Source organism: Anarrhichthys ocellatus, unplaced genomic scaffold, assembly GCF_004355925.1.
Source record: "Anarrhichthys ocellatus isolate YVR2014 unplaced genomic scaffold, GSC_Weel_1.0 scaffold91, whole genome shotgun sequence".
In the NCBI taxonomy this organism is placed as follows: domain Eukaryota; kingdom Metazoa; phylum Chordata; class Actinopteri; order Perciformes; family Anarhichadidae; genus Anarrhichthys; species Anarrhichthys ocellatus.
Genome location: NW_022280121.1, coordinates 435,384 through 455,983, shown reverse-complemented (window position 1 = coordinate 455,983; position 20,600 = coordinate 435,384). Strand labels below are relative to the sequence as shown.

Here is a 20,600-nt window from a genome sequence, read left to right as displayed (position 1 = left end):
GAGGTCCTGGTGACTCTCTGAATCTATTTAAGCTTCATGTTAGCAGAATGTAGTTAAATAGTAGATGTTGACTGTTGGGAAGCTGTGTTAGTTTAAATAAAAGTAGGAATCAATGCCTTATAAATTGTGTCACACTACTAAAGAAGTTTGTGATAATGTTTTACCCTCACACTTATTTAGTTAACTCAGAAGGACTGCATTTGCACTCTCAGGTTATATTTAACAATATGATCAGTGGTCTGTTGTAGATACATTGTAACATTCACACATGTAAAAATCACATTGTAAAGTATGAGATAGATACAAGATGTAGTATACGGTGAAACGACGTCGGCCCCCATGCCTCCCTCATGGAGCCTGTGGCCCAATCCCAATGTCCCCTTAAAGCTCAAACCCTGAACCCTCAAGGACTTACTGACGTCACCTGGTTAGTGGTTGAGTGTGAGAGACTGTGAAGGCTCAAAATGTTGTAAATACGAATGAGACAGCACTTTGCTGCAACATATCACGTTACCATGAAAATGACAAAAAATATGATGTATAATTGTGGGTATTTATTTTCTACTTTGTACTCCCTGATTTGAATGTTTTTCAGGCTCTTCAGATGAGAGGTCAGTTCATAAAATCTATTAACTAATTTTTGTCAAAACGGCTTCAATGACAAAATCAAATATTTGATGAATAAATATCCTCTGATTTCAAGTTTATTTGTTGTTCCATCTTTAACCCTTAATGTTTCTGTGTACATTTAATAAGACAGGCTGAACACACGTGAGCCGTCCTCTTTGTTTACCTTTTTTTTTTTTTTTTTTACCTCTCCATGTGTCCACTGGTTACCCCGTGCTTGAAGTCACATTGCAATGATTTGTGGGTAATTTCCTTAGGCAAAGTCAGCATCCTATGCTGACTTACGGAAAGGGTTCATAACGGGCTCAAAATGTCTGTGAGAGAGCCCTCAAACACTCGATGATTTTGATAGCCCTAAACCCTCACGGACTTCACGGGAGTGCTCCTCAAAGTCCGTAAGGGTGGAGATTGGGATTGGGCCTGAATCTGTTTGGTCAGCAACATGCTGACCAAACACGTGTTGCAACACGTGTAGCCCGCTGGAGGTCATTTTGTAGGGTCCGGCAGTTCCTGTAGCTCCTCCCACCTGGTATCTTCTCCACGCTCTTACAAGTGGGCTGAGACACACAGCAGACCTCTGACCTTGTGAAGGCTTGTTTGGATGTGCCATCCTGTGCAACCGGAATGGACTGCTACCAGTAGAATGCTAAACTAGAGAAAAATCAGGAAGGATAAGGAGAGAGAGAAATGGTCTGTGGCCACCACCTGCAAAACCATTCCTTTATTTGGGGGGTTGTTTCCTGTTGCCTCTCCTGTCCACCTGTTGTCACTTTAATTTACACCAAAGCAGGTGAAATTGATTCACAATCACTTCAATTCCTACCTGAACAGATGGATGTCCCAGAGGTTTAATTGACTTGTTGCTATACTGTGATGATTAAGTGTTCCTTTACATTTTTTGAGCAGCATATATTCAATAGATTTCTGGAATAGGGGCATGTTCTGTCCACTCAACGCCTCAACTTGGCATTACAGTACTTCCAAGAACGACGCACCTCTTATGACTGAAATAAAAGTTAGAAGGCAGTATTTCTGAAACATGGAGCAAACCAAGAAAACATTTTGTGTCACTTGGACCCATCAACATGTTCTACTGGACGTTACATAGACGAGCTTCATAGCAGCAAAACTATTCAACATTCTCGAGAGACAGAGGATATTTAAATGTGACTTTCAGACAAATAATGAAGTTAGAATAAAACAGGTTGTTTACTCTATTTTCCCAACAGTTTGTAGAATATTTGAAATTACATTTAGATCATGTAGCGAGTAATGGTCCTGACTAAATTTCTTTGTTCCGTTTCTATTATTGTATCTCAAACATGACATTTCTCATGGTCATTAAGCATTAAGTGATGTTTTTGGGTTAAATGCTGAACAAAATGAACGTTTGAATGTGAAACGGTCACTATAAGTGCCAAATCCACTGAAAGATAAACCCCCAATTTCACAGCTCAATGCACCTTTGTCTCGTTGTTGCTCTTAACTTTGTTTGCTTTGAAGAACCATCCATTTGATGCCAAGGCAGATGTAACAATGGAAACTCAAATCGTCAATTTAAATCATCAAGAAACAATGAAATGCATTAAACAAATGTCCTGAATGGACATAATTGAGAGGCAGCACAAACTAAGGTCACACAGGTAAACATTTACTTTTTTTTTCAAATTATTCCAACAAAATAATGAGCAAATGCACCATTTCAGTCTGCAGTTAAAACATTGCAGACAATGTTCATTTAAGGACAAACTCAAAAAAACAGCCTCAAGTCCAAGAAGCGAGACTTCTTTGTTATTTCTGCGTGACGGTGAATGAATTCTGGTCCATTAACTCGCCAACTCTCTCCTGCAGGGTCTGCACCACCTCTGCCAGGATGAAGACGTGCGTGTCGTCCAGGTCCTTGAGGATGAACTTCTTTCCCAGGGCCATCTTCTCATCCAGGTAGAGGAGGAACTGCTTCATGGCAGGATCGCTGGTCCAGTGAGCAGAGGGGACAGCTTCATAAATCATTACATTCTGCACACGTGAGGATTATGCACTTCAGTTAATAAATACATTTTAAGTGCAACAGCATCCGTAGAGAAATATTGGTAAGAATTACTTGATCTACACAAATATTTCTGGGTAGATTTACAGTTTTCCTTACCATTCAACAAGGACACCTTTGTGTACGTTCACCATGTTGACACGTGCAGAGAAATCAGCAGTCGATGCAAACAAAATCCTGAAGACCTTCAGCACAATAAACAAAATCCTGAAGACCTTCAGCACAATAAACAAAATCCTGAAGACCTGCAGCACAATAAACAAAATCCTGAAGACCTGCAGCACAATAAACAAAAGGCGTGTTACTTTCCTGGCCGTAAACACGATAAGCTAACGGAGGCAATGAGCAGATACCGAACCGTAACTTACAGTCACGAAACATAGACCAACGTTTTAAAAGTATTTGTTTTACGAGACAGCATGCTTAACATAAATTAACGTTACCCCAGAAAACATAAACAGCATTGGCGGTTAACGTGACGTAACGTTAGTGTTTAAAGAACACAGCTGTTAGCGTTAGCTTCTGATTTGAGACTGGTTAGCTAGCTAAGCTAGCTCTGACGTTAGTTCAAAGCTACGTGACATGACACCGCGGCTATACTAAGTACTGCGGTTTTAAAATAGTGAACAGAATACGCTACCAATAAAGATGAGATACGTGGTTATATTCAAGCGAAGGAGTTGAGGATGACAAGAGACGGACTTCCACCAACCTGTTAACTTTGTTGTTCCTGGTTTCTAAGCGTTGTGGGGAAGTACGGTCTGTAGCGAGGGACAATCTTCAGCGATGCAAAAATTGCGCATGTGGAATAAATACATCGTAAGTTATTATTACCATTCCTGATAAAAAGCTACACTGTATTTACCAATGATGAAACTGGTTATTGTTGTGGTGGGTAAATGATGTAAAAGTCCAGTATTACCATAAAGCAGTCATGTTCAATGATCTAATGAATCCAGAGATTTACACAAAAAACATTGAATGAGATATGCATTGCAAAGTGGCTTTGAGATGAAAAAGATGCAGAACATAGACCCGTCCGACTCCAACTTCATACATTTATTCATTGTCAGCATTGCTAGAGGCAATTAGGACTACAAACACGTGGAGATTTAAACCCATATCCTGGTTAGTCGTGTACAAATAAATACAACCCGAATTATATTAATACAGGTCCGTTTGAGGTAACGTTCAGGAAGGAATATGTTTGGCAGACAATATGACTGACATACTGCAGTTAGAATAAAATACAAAATAAAAACTTTCAAAAAAATTGAATGATCTTTTAAAATTCTGACTCACTAATGAGAGAGACCGATCTCAGGGGACGACTAGGAGAACACACGTTTTCACCACAACTGACCGCTCACAGAAATCAAGTTGTAAAAAATGCTAAATTTTCCAAATCATATTATGATCACATTAGTGGTTGTTAATGTAAGTGTGCATTAAGGATAGCCAGTTATGTTTTCATATATTTTGGGGGGGGATGGGTGTCAGTGGTCTCCTTCATTTCAAGTAAATAGTAGGTTTCATCAGTGTGTTGGGTTCATATATGTTAGTCAGTGGCTGATGTAGCTCTGCAGTGCTTCCAGGATGAACTGAAGGCTGCGCTTGTAAAGAAACGAGTCCTTCTTCTCCGGCTTGCAGATGTTGAGATGATCTGTGTCCACCTCGATGAGCTCTCCAATGCCGAGATCTGAAACCCAACCAGAGGAGACTCAAGGTCGCTAAAAGAATGAGACTTACTGCTTTAAAGATCTGAGCTCTTCATATTGAAGCTATAAATCACAGATGAACGTGTCTCATTTCACATGTGCAGTATCGTGACATACTCGCTGACTGTGTTGGGACCACCAGTATCTTGATCATGGGACCAATGGTTGTTGGCAGCGTCTCTGCAAAGCTCAGCACCTTGAATTCCTTTTCTTTGGCCATGTTCAGGAAGTTCTCATTGAGGTTGCGCAGTGCCGGCGAGTCTTAAAAAGCACATTTGGACAACAACTCACAATAGATACTGAACCATTTCTATGAAACACAGACAGTCATGGACCTCACAATTCATTTCAAACACTTACCTTTACAAAGTTCTCTGACTTCTACAGAGGGAAAGAGAAGATATCTGACACTGACCGAGTACTCGGCCATAAAGGTGCCATGGTGAGGAACACTATAGAACATTATTCCCTTGGTGTTCTTTAACAGTTCATGCATATCTGGGTCTTCTGCGGCATCTAGCAGCATTTTCTTCACAAGCAATCCTGAATACAAACAGACAATGAGCACAACTTTTACAGTAGATACATATAATCACATGTAGGTACAGGTGTGAAATCATTTGTTTTTCATGTTGCATTCAGGGGATTTGAGTAAAGATCTGAAGTGCTTGTGGAAGGAAAGTTCTGACAGAATACCTCCCATACTGTGGGCTACCCAGACCACAGGCCTCTCTCCAACTCCCGCCAGCTTTAACTTCTTTAGGAGCTCTCGACTTCTGTAGGCCAAGGACTTCCTGAAGAGACCAAAGCAAAGAATGATTCAACAGTTCACTCAATGAGAGTCTGGCATAATAAATACTGGAACATTTAGGATAATTAAACATTTAAATTTATCAAGAATTGTAGCTTAATTAGCTTTAAATAGTCATGTTGGATGAGTTGTGCAAAAATGTGGTTATTACTATTGGTAAGTAACCAACGTCACCTGCACATTGATACAATACTTTATACTTAAACACTAGAAACTACAGATTGCTCACCTCTGATTCTCAGCGGGACACTTGGCCATCCAGTCGCTGAGGTGACTGTCGTACTCCACTGATAGTACTCTCAGATTTGGACAGTCGGCAGCCAACCACGACTGTCAATACAAGAGGATATAACACAGAAGAACAGCGAGAGATGATTCATCTTTTTAGGATTAATCAATGTATTTGTGAAACCTCACGTTTAATGAAAAAACACTATTGAGTCTCCTTTATAGCCAGAAAGATCAATCCATAGATGTTTTAATATAAAAATGTATAAGGACAAACATGGAAAGGCACTTAATGGTGACCCACAGTGATTATAGGAATACGGTGAGTTCTTCACCTTTGGCCAGCACTCTGTGTAGTCCTCCCTGCTTTCTGCCTCCTTCTCTTCCTCCGACATGTCGCGGTCCTTCTGCCTCCACGTCTTAAAAGCTGCCCCAAGAATCCCATGGATGAAGAGCACGTCTGCTTTGATTGGCTGGCTGGAAATCAACACATTGTCAAGTGTTGGTTTACATACAACATAATATTGGAACTAATACTTTATCAAAAATGTGTAACAATAGAATGAATAGTTTTCCTACTTGCCACGTGTTTGTGGGTGCAGGATGTAGACGCCATCTTGGTATTTCTCCTTCACCGTCTCCCTATCCAGGTTGGCCAGAGCGCGGGCTGCATGAGACGCCTGCATGACGTGAGGAGACTGCACCATCTCAGCCAGGGCCGACACCCAGCCTGAAGGTGTGATACAGGTAGGGAGGGAAGAAAATGTATTGGATGTATTATAATCTGTTGCTATGTTTTCAGTTAATACAATTGGGACAGTAAGTATTAAAAACGGAAAACAAACGCAAACGTATATGAGTATTTGAAGTCTTTGTAATGGTGAATATGTAATATTCAATACAATATTACACATAACTAGACTCTATGGAACAAGTAGATGAGCTGTAGATTTACCAGACTGGGATATGGCCTGGTGAACACTCTCATTGAGCGCCAAATTTCCTATGATACGAACAATGTTCCTCTGAATCTTCAGGGAGTCTCTACGAAGCTGATAAACCCTCTGGAGGAGCTGCAGACCACCTTTGGCAACTATGTGGTCACAGTGGCTCTGGACCTGCAAACCGGATGTGTTTCAGTAAGTTCACAACATTTATTCACCTTCAATCAATATCAACCAGTAATGACAGGAGTTATTACACTCAGAGTTTTGTCCAGGTGTGAGCCAAATTAACTGATGAGTTTGTCGTTGTTTCTGTTCGGAAAACTATGAAATCTAATTCAGTTCAGTGTGCCGTGTATACAATTAAAACACTTCTATAAATACTTGCATGATGACAAGAATCCCTCCAACCGTGAACCATAGGAATCCACTGAATTAACCAAACTAAAACAAAAGGTGCTTTGTGTCTTCCCACGAAGACTAGTTCATGTTTAGATGTGTAATGGCTGTCATTACCTTTGAGTGCTGTACCAGCGCCTGTAGGCAGAAGGATTCCACCTTCTCAGAGGGAACAGAGGTGAGGCTCTGGGCGTAAGGCAGCCCGTTACCTCCAAAACACCACAGACCACCCTGCAACATAGGAGAGTTTATGTGTCAGTATGAGGATTTAAAGGTAGTCACTTTTCCAAAAGACTGTATTCAGAGGTGCACGCGTGAGTCCCATCATTCCGTCTGAATTACCCGTTGTGCTGCCAAGGACTGGGTGCTCTCTCTGAGGGCCAGTGAGGTAAAGTACTGAACACACTTGTCCACCTCAGACTGAGGCAGAGACGCCAGCAGCTGCCTCAGTCCATCCTCTGCCGACAAACCCTGTGAAGACGTAAAAACATCTTATGTGATGTAAATGATCAATAGTGTTGAATAGTTAGTGTTAGTGGAGATACCTACATCCTCCAGGTCAGGCAGTGCAGGTGAGCGCAGGAAGAATCGAAGGTCTACATGAGGAGTCCTGGCCAGGCCCACTGCTGTCTGCTGGTCTATAACCTGGGCTGCCGTCTGGTACTGGTAGTCTGCATTATTGACAACAGCTGTGAACTAATCCCACCTCAGGTTTTACAGTGAACCTGAAGTGACGTGCAACAACTTTGTGTATCTTACCGTGCCAGTGGTGATTTCCTGCAAGCTCCTGAACGGCTTGTAGTCTGATGGCTTTATTGGCTGACATTGTCCTCTTCAGTAGGACCCATAATGCCACCTCATGTGGGTCTGCATCCACATGGCTGAAGTGCTCTATGACAGACGAATAGAAAGCTCGCTGACTAGCTGAACGTTTCCAGAATGAGGTGGACACGGGGTAAACAAATACTGCTAAAGGCACTTCAAACTGTATTTACCACGACTAACTACCAGTCTCTACACTACCACTTTCAGATTACTCCAACAGCTAAGACGTTACAAACCTTTTGGTTTCAAAACTTGTGTAATCAATGTGGCAGCTTTTTATTTTTAAAAAGTCAAAAAGTTGATTTATTAGATATCTTATGGGAATGTATGTTCATGAAAAATGTCATTTCTATAATTTAACATTTACAATCAAACGTCATGATTAACAGAGGAGGTAATATAAGGCGAACAAAACAACAATGCATGTGTATTACTGCACACTATGCACATTAATACACAAACTATGAGACATCAAAACAGGATGTGCATGTACAAAGCAGGTGTTTCCTTTAGACTCAATGTGCACACTCCACATAAAAATGAGTCGGCAGCTGTAGTTTTATTAGACTACATGTCTGTTCCTCTATTAGCAGCAGCTTCTGCTTTCCAACCTTAGAAACATGAGGGGCAGTACTATGGCTGAAACTGTGAAACGTAAGATATAATGACAACGTTTGGTTTCTTACCGTCTAGTGATTGCAGCATAACCCGAGATGATATTTCCAGAAACCGCCTTGCTGCTTTATGAAGTTCCCTCCTTGCTTTGTGCGTAAGCCCTAAACACACAATGTGGGAAAAAAATACTACAATGACCTAGAAAATTAGATTTTCATTTCTATAAAGACTCTACCAGAAGCTATTTAGTAATGTTTGCTCATTTGTTTCTCAGTATAGGTGATCGTTTCCATTACATAAGAGAACCGTGACCAGTGGAAGTGAGATCAGTCAACAGGCTGACCCAAACATTCAGGCAACAGAGATAGTAGAGAGGGGAAGGAAAGACTGGAAGTAGTGATAACAGACGTCACTGGGCACCTGGACGTGGCAAACTCAGTATCATTCTGTGCTCATACAAGAAATAAATAAAGCCATTCAGCATATTCCAGATGTTATCTAGCTGGTCTGGGAAGTCCAAAAGCAAAACATCTGAACTAAAGTGAAATCTCAAAATGGTCTTATTCTAGGTGGATGACTTTCAGTACCTGCAGTGAGGTTCTCCTTTTCATCGGAGGGAGTGGCTTTCAGATAGATGTAAGACTTGTACTTCTCCTGAAGAATCGCACTGGTGTCAATGGTCACAGCTTTGTTCAAGGCCACCACTTCATAAGTGATAAAAAGACAGCCCCTATAGAAAGGTAATGGATAAGCTGTGGCTCCACAGTGACACAAGTCCAGGATCAAAGTATGTAAACACTGTAACTCACCCAGAGACAACTGCACCAGTTACTTTAGCAACCTTCCCTAAATGTCAACAGAAAAGGGATCCATTGAAAGACGGTTGAATCTATGTATTTAGAGTACTACAAGCTAGCACAATACGCGGTGTACACACGTCAATTATGTCTCATAATAACTTACTTAAATGTTTCCACTGAAGCACTTTCCTCACTCCAGGCGGCCCAGCTGTGCTCAGTCTCCGACAGCGGATCAGTCGTAGAGCTGCACCAGACATCCTGCAGGTCACCCAGTATGTTGTAGATACGTTAACAGGAGACTAACTACCTTACACTAGACACGTACATACACCATAGTAAGGCCAGTGACACTCACGCTAAGGCTTATTTAACGTAAAACACGTAACTAACGTTATATAAAACTATCAAAGTTATGATGCACAGCGATCTATGTTTGAGGCTCTATCGACGAAACAACCGACAGTAGCGACAGTTAACCAACTTGTAACAATAATCGATGCCTACCTGTAATAGTTAACTAACTTATCTAGCTAGCTAGTTACCTAATAAGTAATGAAATCACGTAACGTTACAAGTAGCTAACATTAGCTGACGTTAGCTGCAGTTAGCTTGGAATGACAAGCGAGGGCTAAGCCAGTAGCGACTGTTACCTCAACTATCAGTCAGTATAAGCTCTCCGCCAGCTTATTAGCTGTTAGCTACCCAGCTGGACCATTAAGTTCGTTTCCATTGTTGCACACTGACATTACCTTATTATTTATCGACAAACTTCCAAAGGACTACAGTAATGTCCTCCGCGGTCGTAGCGGATCGGTGTTCTGAAGCACAATGACAACTTGTCTCACAAATAATACGTCATCTATGGAGACTAACGCCATCAGAAATATGTTTGTTACGGTATTATATTTAGTCGACCTGCAATATAATATCTGTGATGATGTGTGTTGGCTGTCCTCTGCCAAACTTAAACATGGTTAAGCGGGTACCTTACCAGGAAACCGTCAGACAGGACGTACACACATCTGTCTGCTCATAAGGGGGTGGACAAAATAATAAATACAAAAAACACGTGTGATCCAATACCACAATAACACAACAAACTCAAACTATTGTACAGATTATAATGTTCAGAGAATGATTTACACAAGCCTGTAGTTTGCACTAGTGTTGTGTTAAATTGCATTATATTGCGTATTGTTTTTGATAAGGTACATTATTGTCCCCATCAATGGACAACCTCACAATGCAATATTGTACATTAACACCACAACCTCAAAATGCTATTAACACTTGTCTAACACAGTCAACAAAAATTGACTTTTCAAAACTTCTCTAAGGTAATATTTATTTCTATTTGGATGACTTCTGTAGTAAGTTGCAATATTTAGCAGGTGTTCATGTTATTATGTTCATATCTTGTGTTGCCCTAAGCAAGAAGGCGCACCACTTTGTTTGTGCTAACAAACACCCTTCAGACCACAGGTGTTGCATGGAAAAATCAGTTGTCATGCTTTTTCATTCTTGCTTTTATTGCATTCGTTTATGAGCAAAGTTCATTAAATTACAATCTAATTAAAACAGCAACACTTTTGACACCCACCATTATGTGCATCTCTCTCAAACTCAAACACACCGTACTCGCAAACACAGACACACTAAATTACTTTGAATACACGCACCCCCAAACACCACAGCTCTGTAAAAAACATGTTCGACGGCAATTAAAACACCAAATGAGTTCAAAGCTGTCTCCACCAGGTTTTACATAGATTCATCAATGACAGATACATTTGCCTTCCTTTGGGCCACACACACACAATCATTCTCTGTTTTGCAGCAGGGACAAAGGAGAAGTCTCGTCTTGCAGCGTAAATGCCCCATCAGTCACCAGTATGTATTTGAATGTCTTTATACAGAAGTGGAATCATTTCTGTCCATAAGCAGCCCGCATAACTGAGAGTGAACTGTTTTTTAATGTTTTACTGAAGAGTCCGCCTGGTTCTTTCACCCCTCTCAGGTGCGTGTTTCCTGATATGCTCTAATAATGCTCTCATAAGCTGGAGGTGGGGTCTGTGTAGCATGGGAACCCCTCGGGCCATTGTTCCCCCAAAGTGACTCAGGTCTGGGTGGGGTGGCAGCTGGCCGGGCTGCCGTTTGAGCCGATCCCGTTGACGTGGTCAGAGTCGGTGTACGAGGCAGCGTGGTTTGGCTCCCCTCCTCTGCCTCTCTGGCGATTTGGCTGCACTGGAGCAGAGGGTGGAAGGTGGAGGCCCTGAAGCTGGATTTGTGCCCCAGAGGATCAAGGGGATCTGGGGAGGAAGTCTGCCGGTGGAAGCTGAAAGCAGCACTGACCAAACTGTTGTTGCTGCGCCGGTCGTAGCTGCTGTTGCGGTTAAAGCCTGGGCGGTTGCGGGAAGACGTGCGCGATTGGTGGGGAGGGCGGCGGGTGATGCTGGCAGAGCCTGCCTTGCGTCGGGACATCCAGGTCAAGATCACGTAAACCAGGGCCCCCAAGACCAGGCCCACCGCGATGGACACACAGAAAGCTATGATCAGAGGGACTGGGAAGAGAGAAACATATCAAAAAGGATATTTTATGAACTGTGCTTCAATATGTATTTTTGATGGATCCTTAACAAACGCACTCCATATTTTTGTTTGCCTGCAGAATTATCTTGTTTACTCTTCATGTTCACTGTAAGGAACAAGAGTTTAATAATATTTATGCACATGCAATACAATCTACTTCATCCTTAATGATAGCCTTTTTTATTATCCCTTGGGAATGGAAGGAATTTTAGCCAACATTACAACAAACATCTCTTTGTAACAAACAACAACTTCTTGACAAAATGATAATAGTCTTTCCTCTTTCATGTTTACCAGAGCAAGTTTTTTGGAGACAATGAACTGATTGCATTTCATTTCCACAAAAAAAGCACTGACTTTTGCTCTTTGCTTCTCTGCCTTGGAAGCAGTAGTGCCCACATAAGCGTGCTTGAGAGAAGAGAGAGAATGCAGCGGCTAAAACAAATCCTGTGGACAGCTGCCAGCGAAAACAAATCAATTTCCTCTCAATACAGTTGAGCGTTAAAAGACTGAACCCACTTTTTCTACCAGCCCATATTTCCACAGCGGTTTCTATTTTTGCTCTAACTTAAGGAAAAGGGAAAGGAGACACTGGTCAAAAGTCATCTGGAAATGACATTTAGGAAAACGGAGGAAAAAATAACTAAGAAAACACGTCTGGACCTTATAGATTTGGAGTGAGTTGCAAAAGTCTATATGAAGTAATCTTCAAAAAGAATCATGTATTTCCGTTTCAGAGGTGATTAAAGCTTAGATTCCTGAGAGAACGACAGCGCCAATCAGAGAGACCACATGAAAAAAGACCTGCTAAAAGAGAAGGGAAGTCAGAAAAAACTCACCAGCGTCATAAGACTGAAGTATTTCCAGAAAGAGATTTGTGTTGTTCCCGGCCATGACTTCAAGGAGAAGAAGGGAGACTGATACTCAGTTCAGTGTGTCTTTAACTCTCTCTCTTCTTCTTCTTCTGTCAGTTCTTGCCTGTCTCTCTCTTTACTTCTGATGGGTTTTCCTGTCTTTCTGGCTCCCCTCTTTCCTGTTCTCTCACTTTTCCCCTCTCTTGTCCCTTGCTCACTTTCTCTGTCAGTATGTCTGAGCCCAGAGGCACACAGGACTGGCGGCTAACTCTGGCGGCCGTCTTGTTTATGGAAGCGGAAAACTACACTGTCACATTTCCTGCTTTCCTGCTTGAAATTAGCAACAGGAGTGGCTTATCTATCCAGGACAGAGATCCTGGAGGTGGGGAGACGGGGTGTTGCTGTAATCACTTCCTCCCCCATCATTTCCTTCGGGTTGATTAATGTGAAATGGTATCACCCAAGTACTGCAAGACTCATTACTTCAGCTTTCACCATAGGAAAGTCCACCACACTCACCAATATTTGGTTCCTTTCAGAAATGACAAATATTTCAATCTCTCACATATTTTTCCCTGCCCACCACAGAGACCACATGAAACAGTTAACCATAAAATGCACAGGCCTGCAATGGGTGCTGAACACAATACCACAGCTGGAATTGATGGTGACGATACTGTAAGTGCTTTTAATACTCGGGTAATGATGCTCTGGTGTATTTTTATTTTGAACGGACTGTGTGGATATCTGCCTGTTCTGATCTCCAGCGTCTTTGTTACGCTCAGTCTTTCCACTGTGTCTGCCAGGTCAGCGGTGCCTGCTTTGGATGTCTGGTCCTTTCCTCAGTTGGAGAGATCCAGTAAAAACATTGTAGTTTGATAAGACAGAAAAGCAGCTCAGTTACTTCAGTCAGTCAGCATTGTATTAATCCCCTCCAAGTCAAATCTGCATGGTCGTCAGTATAGTCAGAGGGAAGGATGCGAGCTGTCATGTTGGTATGCGTCTAATGTAGACCAGCCCCATTTGCCCCCATCAGCTTTTGGATGGTAAACCTTCCTTCACCTTAACTTCAACCTCAACATTAATCAAGTCTCCCTGTTAATCCTGTCCAGTAAAAGGAAAAGTTCTTAGGCTGTCAGACAAAATCTTTGTGAGTACACTAAGAATTTGACAACCTTCTCACTGTAAAGTAGAGAGAGAAAATAGCCGGACCAAAGCCTGAACTTCCTTTAATTGTTGGCTCTGCTGTAAAACCTGTCCTAAAAACCAGCAAACACCCATAACACACTAGTATGTGTGGCCACTGGCCATTGTGTTCTGTTATAGAGTAATTAAAGTGTAATGGGCTCATAGGTGGAGGACAACATTCTTTGAAATTTTTGGCTTAATTTCATAACCTTATCAAAATGTCATTGGGCAGAGTGGTGGGAAGTTACAGTGTGCAAACCTTCATATGTAAACAGGGACACTAGATTTGTGTAAGGACTTCAAGAATGTAGCCGGCAACGAAGGATATATTTATGCTGTGGTTGAGAAATAATACAGAACCGTGAGGAGTTTCTATTTGTAGATTAGATCAAACAATATCTCATCAATCTCCTAAACATGAGCGTTTATCAATGTGCCATTCTGGGACAGCACTTATGCATAAACTATTATTACAGGGAACATGGATAAGTGAAATGGAATGTTTTTTTTATTCCTATAATAAATGAATACCACTGTGGTCGGTAATATTTCGATGTAGAGAGGCCGAGTCAGCCGCTAGGGAGGGACGGTCTCTACTATGTGGTCTTTCTGTTCCCTCTTTGAACAGTAGATGGAGTAATACTCCACGATAACTTCACAGCACATTTCAAATGCATATCATGCAATTTGCTCAGCGTGTTGTTCAGTGTGCGTGGTGGGCTGTGTGTACTGATTATTGCATTGTACACACACAGCATCATCCTCCACATGTTTTTAGCAGTTTAGATATCACACATGTGCAGCTCAGTGAGGATTGGTCTGCTATGACGTATGAATTCGAAGTAAAGTTTTTGCAGGATTTGCAATAGCATGTGTGTTTTTTCCCCCATAGAAAACAATGGAAATGGGTTGCGAGTTATATCCACATCTGTTTAATGTCTTATAACATTGGAATACTTGGCCTACAAACATCAGTATAACTTATTTAACATCACTTGTAATAAGGAGATTTGTCCCCTTTGTTTAAGGAAACATCTGAGTTGATACCAGATAAAACGGCTTCTTGGATGAGTTTTGCACGACATAAATAGTTACAGAACAGAATTTCTCCCGGGCATTGTGTTGATTTTGACATGCAGGTCGGCAACAAACTTTATAATGAGATTTCAGAAAACTGCTGACATTGCATGGAAGAGATTACCACACTGGCGGTCTTGGTCCCAGCTCTCCGCCTGTGCATTGATTAGATAAGGAAACGTATCTTAATGGGAATGGCTCTGGCTACTATAGGAAGAGTTCCTATTGACCCACGTGCTTTGTCTCCGCTCTCTGCTCCCCTCTGCAGTGTCTGCTCTCCGATTTTGCTGAATCCGTTTGGTCCTGTGGGTCTCTGGACGGTGGAGGTCACCCCCAGCAGAGCTGCGTGGAAATGTAGGAATCAGCAGTCCGTCTCTGCTGCAGAGGAGCCAGCCGATCCAACTGAATCCCACAATTTATCACACTGGCCAGTCCAACAGCTGACTCTGACACAAAATGGTTAGATTTGTATTTATTTATTTATATGGACGCATCGCTGATTTAGTTGTTACTGTGTGGGTTGAGTTGTGATTGGGTAGGCATATCATTTTAATTAATTCTTATTTTTTTGTCCTCTATATGGCATATTCATTTTTATTGAGAAACTTGCGTATATAATTTATTTGGCGGTAAGCTATGCTAATAATACCCTATACACATAGTTGCCTGCTTTTGGGAATGATTCCCATACAATACAATTCTTCAGTCTAAATAATAACCTCTTATCCCACATCATTTTGGCTAAGAGTGTTTTTTCCCGGTAAACATCATATTTCCTCAGTCACTGTCGGTAAACGGTAAACAGCGCAGCTTTCAAAGAGAGCCTAGACAATGCAGAGATCAAGAAATCTGGACTCACAAATAGATGGCGGAGAGCCGTTCTGCTGTCCATGAAATCACCCTCATGCTGCTCTAATGCCTCCACCTCATTAACGTAAAGCCACTCCATAAATGAATCCTCAAAGCAGATTGCACTACATCTGTGCAGTGTTTTCAGTGTCATTCATTGAGCAGAGGATCTGCAATCAATAATAATTTATCAGCTTTTATATTTCCCATGCCCACTCCTCTGTCTCTCACTTTGTTGGATGAGGCTGTGGCCAGAGCAGCTTCTCTAAGAGCTCTCCTGAGATGATGATGAAAGGACTCGTCGAATGGGATTACACACTGTGATAAGTGCTCAGAGCCCAGTGGTTCGTCACACCTCCCTCATGCATTTCAAAGAGTGGCATTGATCGGCTGGGGAGCAGCAAATATCGGATATGGAGTTTTTTGGGAGAGATGTTTTATTGGCAGGGTTGTGTTTTCATCGATTGTTTACTCGTATCGGTGATTTTTTTTTTTTTCTACCTGCACGTGTCACATTTCATTTAAAAAGGAAAGTCCACTGTTGCATGAGACTCAATAAGCAGTGAATGATGGAGCAATGCATAGTAAGCTAAACGAGCACGCATGGCGACTTCTTTAAAATACAAGGACATTTTCTGAGTTCGAGCTGGAAGCCCTTCATCCAAAATCAAACTATTTTTTACTAAATACTTTATCGTTATTAGTTAAGTACATTGATTATGTCATGATTCAGAGTATGACCCCAGACTCCTCATCAATTTACAGTTTTAGTCATTCAAATAATAAAATAGAAAAGTGTAAGAAAGGAAAGTGCATCTCGGAGAAGCCCAGTAAGCATTTACTTTAATACATAAAGATAAAATTAGTCACTTATTTATTTCAGCAACCCCTGAAAGTGTCTCCTGAAATCATCAATTCAAGTCCCGAAGCTCTGATTTAGAAAATTACAATGTCAATTCTGTTTGTGGATGGATTTTACCTTTAACATATGTGGTATAACTGCTTTATCTAAGTTCACATCCAGTAAGAAATGTGTTGTTGCCATCAGAGGCGAGGTCCGATGCAGCAGATTCTCTCCTCTGTTCGTCCATTGCGTCTCTCACTTGCTGACAAACACTTTCTCTCCCACACTCACAGACATGGCACACATCTTACAGTGGCACCAGTTGGCACGGGACGATACCCGGCATGCTATTGGTCCTGAAGTGAGGAAGGAAGAGCCATCCCTTTTGATTGGACAGGAGGTGGCAGTGCAGGCAGACCAGGAAGCTGTCTTGTCTGCAGAAGTGAAAGGCTCAGGCATACTGTATGTGATTGCTCGCATACACATACAGTATGAACTTACGTCATCGTCGGGGGAGGAGCTTCTCCGAGTGAGAGGATTGCAGACTGCTACTGCAACAGGGATGACTTGAAAAGAGAAAACATACAGCATGGACACGATTCAGCCTTGATAGCCCTGCGGTCAGTGGGAGACGCACGACTGCTGCGGCTCGATCTGAGTCCTGATCACAGCATCGGAGCCTCGCGGGTGGTGACGCACGGGAGTTTGAGACGTGACTTTGATGACCTCAGGACAGCAGCATGGCATCACCCAGGCACTATGGACACTCTACTCGGGATATTGCCAACGTGATGCAGATGCTGCAAGGTAGGTGTAAAATGCGTACTCACTCAAAACCCCTCCACCTGGGTTCTGCAGCGTTTTTAGGGGTGACCTAGTGCTTGGCATGACACAGCAAAACAGTATGAGCTAGAGACATTTACTGTTACTGTAAAACTGCTCTACATGGATTTGATCTTTTCTGCTCATGTCTTATCTGTGGAGTGCTGTTCAAGTTCAAATGTCTTATAAACGTGTGGTATGGGAAGGACATGACAGAAAGGGATACGCAATATCACAGCATGCAGTAGTCAAGCACATTGGACATGTTTAGGTCATAATCAGTTGTGTTTTGTCCAACATGTAGTTGCTCACAGTGCTTTAGTTGGCTTTAAATAGAAAATAGAGATGCATGCAACTGTTGTATGTATTCACTGTTTGTGTCTATGTGTGCACATGCTTGCATACATGCACAGTATGTGCTTGTGTCTGTGGATGACTGGGAAGCAGACAATAGATAAAGCTAATCCCCAGAGAAGCTGCCAGGATGAAGTCCATTCCTTGATGTGGACAGTCGTATCCTTAGACTTCTGTTCATGTAGCGTACTGTGGCATGAATTACAGACATTTTTAAAAATGATTTTGCACCCTTGACACATTCAAACTAGCAATTCTGGTTTTCGTGTCTTATCTCTGACCTCTGCTCTAACTTTTCTTTCATTTTTTCACTGTATTTACAGCAGATATCAACATTTATTCAGTCTTTTTTCCCCCCTTCCTAGAAGTCAAACAATGTGTGTGTGTGTGTGTGTGTGTGTGTATCACCTTCCTCTACAGTAAAACATTGTATCCCTGTGTGGCATAGTCACACATCCCCTCACTAACCGGATCAGATGGATGACACTCGCAAAGTAGCAGGGAAAGTCAGGTGACACCAGAGCTGGGATCCAATATGGCTGCTCCCTGTGTGGCTTCTGAGGTGGCAGTTTCTGTAAAAGCTAAGAACGGCATCACCAGCCACGTGGCTCCTCTGCATCACTGTGTGCAGGTGTTGGTGCACACTTTGAATCCCGATTGTGCTCCGATTGATCTAATTTTAGAAGCTTCCCCCTTAAGATGCAAGAACATTGACGTGTTAGACATAGTATTTGGAGAGAATCAGTTTATTACATCACAGTGGTGTAAAATTATTCTTTTATTTATCTGAGGATAAAAAATATATATATTCCTTTTTTTGGGAGGCTGCATAATATTTTGTCTATAGAGAATATGTAGTAATAATGGAGTCCACTGCTTGTAGGTAAATTCAGGACTATTATTTAACACGACAAGACAGTAAATGACATGAACTGTAAATAATGTTGCTTTGTCCCAAGTGTGGCTTGTTCCTAAAATACTCTTCTGGCTGGGTCCTGTGGATGGGGGTGTGTCCACATTATCTAAATACACCAAACAGTCTCTTTACCAACGGTTGCAGAGACACATGGGCCATTTGAATGGCTTTTGAATGACATGCTTGAGTAGAGATGTACTACAAGTCTCACATGCTGCCGGTGGTGTCAATAGATTTGCTTTATTTCAGCAATGTCACTCATTATGCCATATATAATGAGTACGCCGCACTTCTGGTCGGCAATCCATCTCCTGGGAGACGAGAGCTGAACCTGTGATGATATCATCAAGATGTTTTCTCAGAATCAAAGAGGAACACTTGTGTTTTTTTATTTGTCTGAACATAAAACAGCACACAGCATAAAGAGAACACACCATAACGTGAGCGTGAGCGTTCCTTGCCTCGGGTATCATGCGGTGTTTCTATAGGTAGAAATGTCACAAATTAGATCGCTGAATGAAATCAATGGCACCTTTTGTTCAGGGTGGCTCGCTTTTCATTTCCCACGGTTGCAGTAATTCTCCAGCGGGATAAGTGTTCAGAAATGTACTTTATTGTGACGTTTATGTTCACGTTAGTGGTGAAAACTTGAATGCAATCTTATTTCTTACGACTTCAGAGTTAAATATAGGTACTCTAATTCTATTTTTTATGTCTTTTAAAGTCTGATTACATTACCATATTGTATTCATCCTCTCCAGAGAGGACAATGTTCTCAAATTAGCCACTTCCACAAATCACCAGCAACTATGAAAATGAACTGTACTCCCTTCAGGCTCAATTTAGAAGCTGTTAGTAACCGCTCAGCGCGACATCAAAACAATCAAAACTTTTGCCCCAGTTTTTGGGTCTGTGCTTTTCATCTTTCAACCGTCTCTTTTGGTGTACCTCTGTGTCGCGGCGGAAAAAACAGCAATTAGTGACACCATATGGCAGAGAACGCGGAGTCCGCTTTGAAGACCTCCCAGCCTGAACTCCTCCATATGCTGTGGAATTTGCCCGTTTGTTGTCTCTCATTAATGAGAAAAGCGATGCGCCGTTTTTTCCTATTTCAATTTCTCACCTGTTTTCTCCGTCGTGGGCGGCAGAGGCGTGCGTTCCCACCTACGCCTCTGGGCTTCACCGTCTGCTAGCTTATCAAGCAGACACCGTTGCTGAGTCTCATTGTATATGGGACACCTGCTTGAGTTGTCTGTGTGTGTGTATTATTCTGTACTTGTGATTTGATTTGATCAAATAAGCAGATTTGCATGTAGTTTCTCAATCGTTTATGGCTTCGCGTATTCATTTTTTCTTGGCAAAGCGACTGCATTTAAGGAAATTCTGCAGTGCAGTACACTTTTTATCAGCACCTTCTGTAATTTTTGATTAAGGAGGATGCTGAGCAGGAAGAAATGTGAAAAAGAGGGCAAAGGCAACAGCAGTCAGTAGCATATTAGACGGATGAAATAGGGATGAAAGAGGCAGTTGGAAAAGCAAGAAAAGGACACTGGACAAGTTGGGGAGAGAGCGAGAGAGAGAGAGAGCCCACACACCCGTTTTTAAGCTCCTGATTGCTGGTGGTACTGGCACAAATCCTCACGTTGGCACAGGTCCAGGGTGACATCCTGTTGCCAGGGGCGACATTATGGTTCGGCCGCAGCCAAGGAAGAACCAGGCAGACGGTCACCTTGAGCCACGCCAGCCTCCTGCTTAGTCCTGACGCCACCATTTATCGTCTGCGGCTCTGGGTACCACAGCTTCACACAGAGACACTGAAACAAGCACTTGGTGTTTTAAAAATATCCCAGATGCATCTGGGATATTACTGCTGCTTCTTTCCAGATTGTGTTTATGACTTGTTGCCATAGAGGCAGTCGCATGACAGCCAGCACAGGCTTCTCTTATGACAGCCAGCACAGGCTTCTCTTTTTCGCCCTGTGGGCTTATTGGCTGTGTCTTGTTCAGCTTCTGTTACTGCAACACGACATACTGTTTGATACAACGGTGTGTGTGTGTGTGTGTGTGTGTGTGTGTGTGTGTGTGTGTGTGTG

The 20,600-nt window shown here is 42.1% G+C and overlaps 4 protein-coding genes across 8 annotated transcripts in view; 1 reads left to right on the top strand and 3 right to left on the bottom strand.

Annotated features, from left to right (window-relative positions):
* Positions 1-2,262: 2,262 nt before the first annotated feature.
* gtf2h5 (general transcription factor IIH, polypeptide 5) lies at positions 2,263-3,635 on the bottom strand. Of its 5 annotated transcripts, none has more exons than XM_031875526.1 (3): positions 3,387-3,635; positions 2,774-2,859; positions 2,263-2,599 (listed from the first exon to the last, which is right to left on the bottom strand). In XM_031875526.1, exons 2-3 carry the CDS (start codon positions 2,806-2,808, stop codon positions 2,419-2,421), a joined length of 216 nt encoding a protein of 71 aa, XP_031731386.1. In that variant the 5' UTR covers positions 2,809-2,859; positions 3,387-3,635; the 3' UTR covers positions 2,263-2,418. The 5 variants fall into 5 exon arrangements, with proteins under 5 accessions (XP_031731386.1, XP_031731385.1, XP_031731382.1 ...); XM_031875525.1 differs by having other exon boundaries at positions 3,315-3,391; XM_031875522.1 differs by lacking the exon at positions 3,387-3,635 and adding an exon at positions 3,315-3,382 and having other exon boundaries at positions 2,774-2,919.
* An 83-nt stretch (positions 3,636-3,718) lies between these two features.
* Positions 3,719-10,154, bottom strand: serac1 (serine active site containing 1). The gene is made up of 17 exons (XM_031875520.1): positions 9,764-10,154; positions 9,178-9,272; positions 9,024-9,060; positions 8,802-8,944; positions 8,286-8,375; positions 7,534-7,665; positions 7,324-7,445; positions 7,117-7,245; positions 6,892-7,005; positions 6,387-6,549; positions 6,011-6,161; positions 5,767-5,908; positions 5,433-5,533; positions 5,089-5,186; positions 4,753-4,935; positions 4,510-4,653; positions 3,719-4,373 (listed from the first exon to the last, which is right to left on the bottom strand). Exons 2-17 carry the CDS (start codon positions 9,269-9,271, stop codon positions 4,237-4,239), a joined length of 1,980 nt encoding a protein of 659 aa, XP_031731380.1. The 5' UTR covers position 9,272; positions 9,764-10,154; the 3' UTR covers positions 3,719-4,236.
* A 323-nt stretch (positions 10,155-10,477) lies between these two features.
* myct1a (myc target 1a) lies at positions 10,478-12,727 on the bottom strand. Its single transcript, XM_031875517.1, has 2 exons — positions 12,443-12,727; positions 10,478-11,575 (listed from the first exon to the last, which is right to left on the bottom strand). Exons 1-2 carry the CDS (start codon positions 12,495-12,497, stop codon positions 11,028-11,030), a joined length of 603 nt encoding a protein of 200 aa, XP_031731377.1. The 5' UTR covers positions 12,498-12,727; the 3' UTR covers positions 10,478-11,027.
* A 4,118-nt stretch (positions 12,728-16,845) lies between these two features.
* syne1a (spectrin repeat containing, nuclear envelope 1a) overlaps positions 16,846-20,600 on the top strand; it is a 122,884-nt gene continuing 119,129 nt past the window's right edge. The window contains exon 1 of the mRNA XM_031875462.1: positions 16,846-17,222. Within this exon, the coding sequence (XP_031731322.1) occupies positions 17,156-17,222 (67 nt within the window). The 5' untranslated portion in view covers positions 16,846-17,155. The remainder of the gene's footprint in view (positions 17,223-20,600) is intronic.

Bases quoted from the DNA above. Each gene is read 5' to 3' on its own strand.
- gtf2h5 (XM_031875526.1), bottom strand. From the start codon at position 2,808: ATGGTGAACGTACACAAAGGTGTCCTTGTTGAATG. The intron at 2,600-2,773 runs GTAAGGAAAACT...TCACTGGACCAG, and splicing joins AAAGGTGTCCTTGTTGAATG to CGATCCTGCCATGAAGCAGT.
- serac1 (XM_031875520.1), bottom strand. From the start codon at position 9,271: ATGTCTGGTGCAGCTCTACGACTGATCCGCTGTCGGAGACTGAGCACA. The intron at 7,246-7,323 runs GTAGGTATCTCC...ACGTCTTCACAG, and splicing joins CACTGCCTGACCTGGAGGAT to GGTTTGTCGGCAGAGGATGG. The intron at 5,909-6,010 runs GTAGGAAAACTA...GTTGATTTCCAG, and splicing joins CACCCACAAACACGTGGCAA to CCAGCCAATCAAAGCAGACG.
- myct1a (XM_031875517.1), bottom strand. From the start codon at position 12,497: ATGGCCGGGAACAACACAAATCTCTTTCTGGAAATACTTCAGTCTTAT. The intron at 11,576-12,442 runs GTGAGTTTTTTC...CTCTCTTCCCAG, and splicing joins ACTTCAGTCTTATGACGCTG to TCCCTCTGATCATAGCTTTC.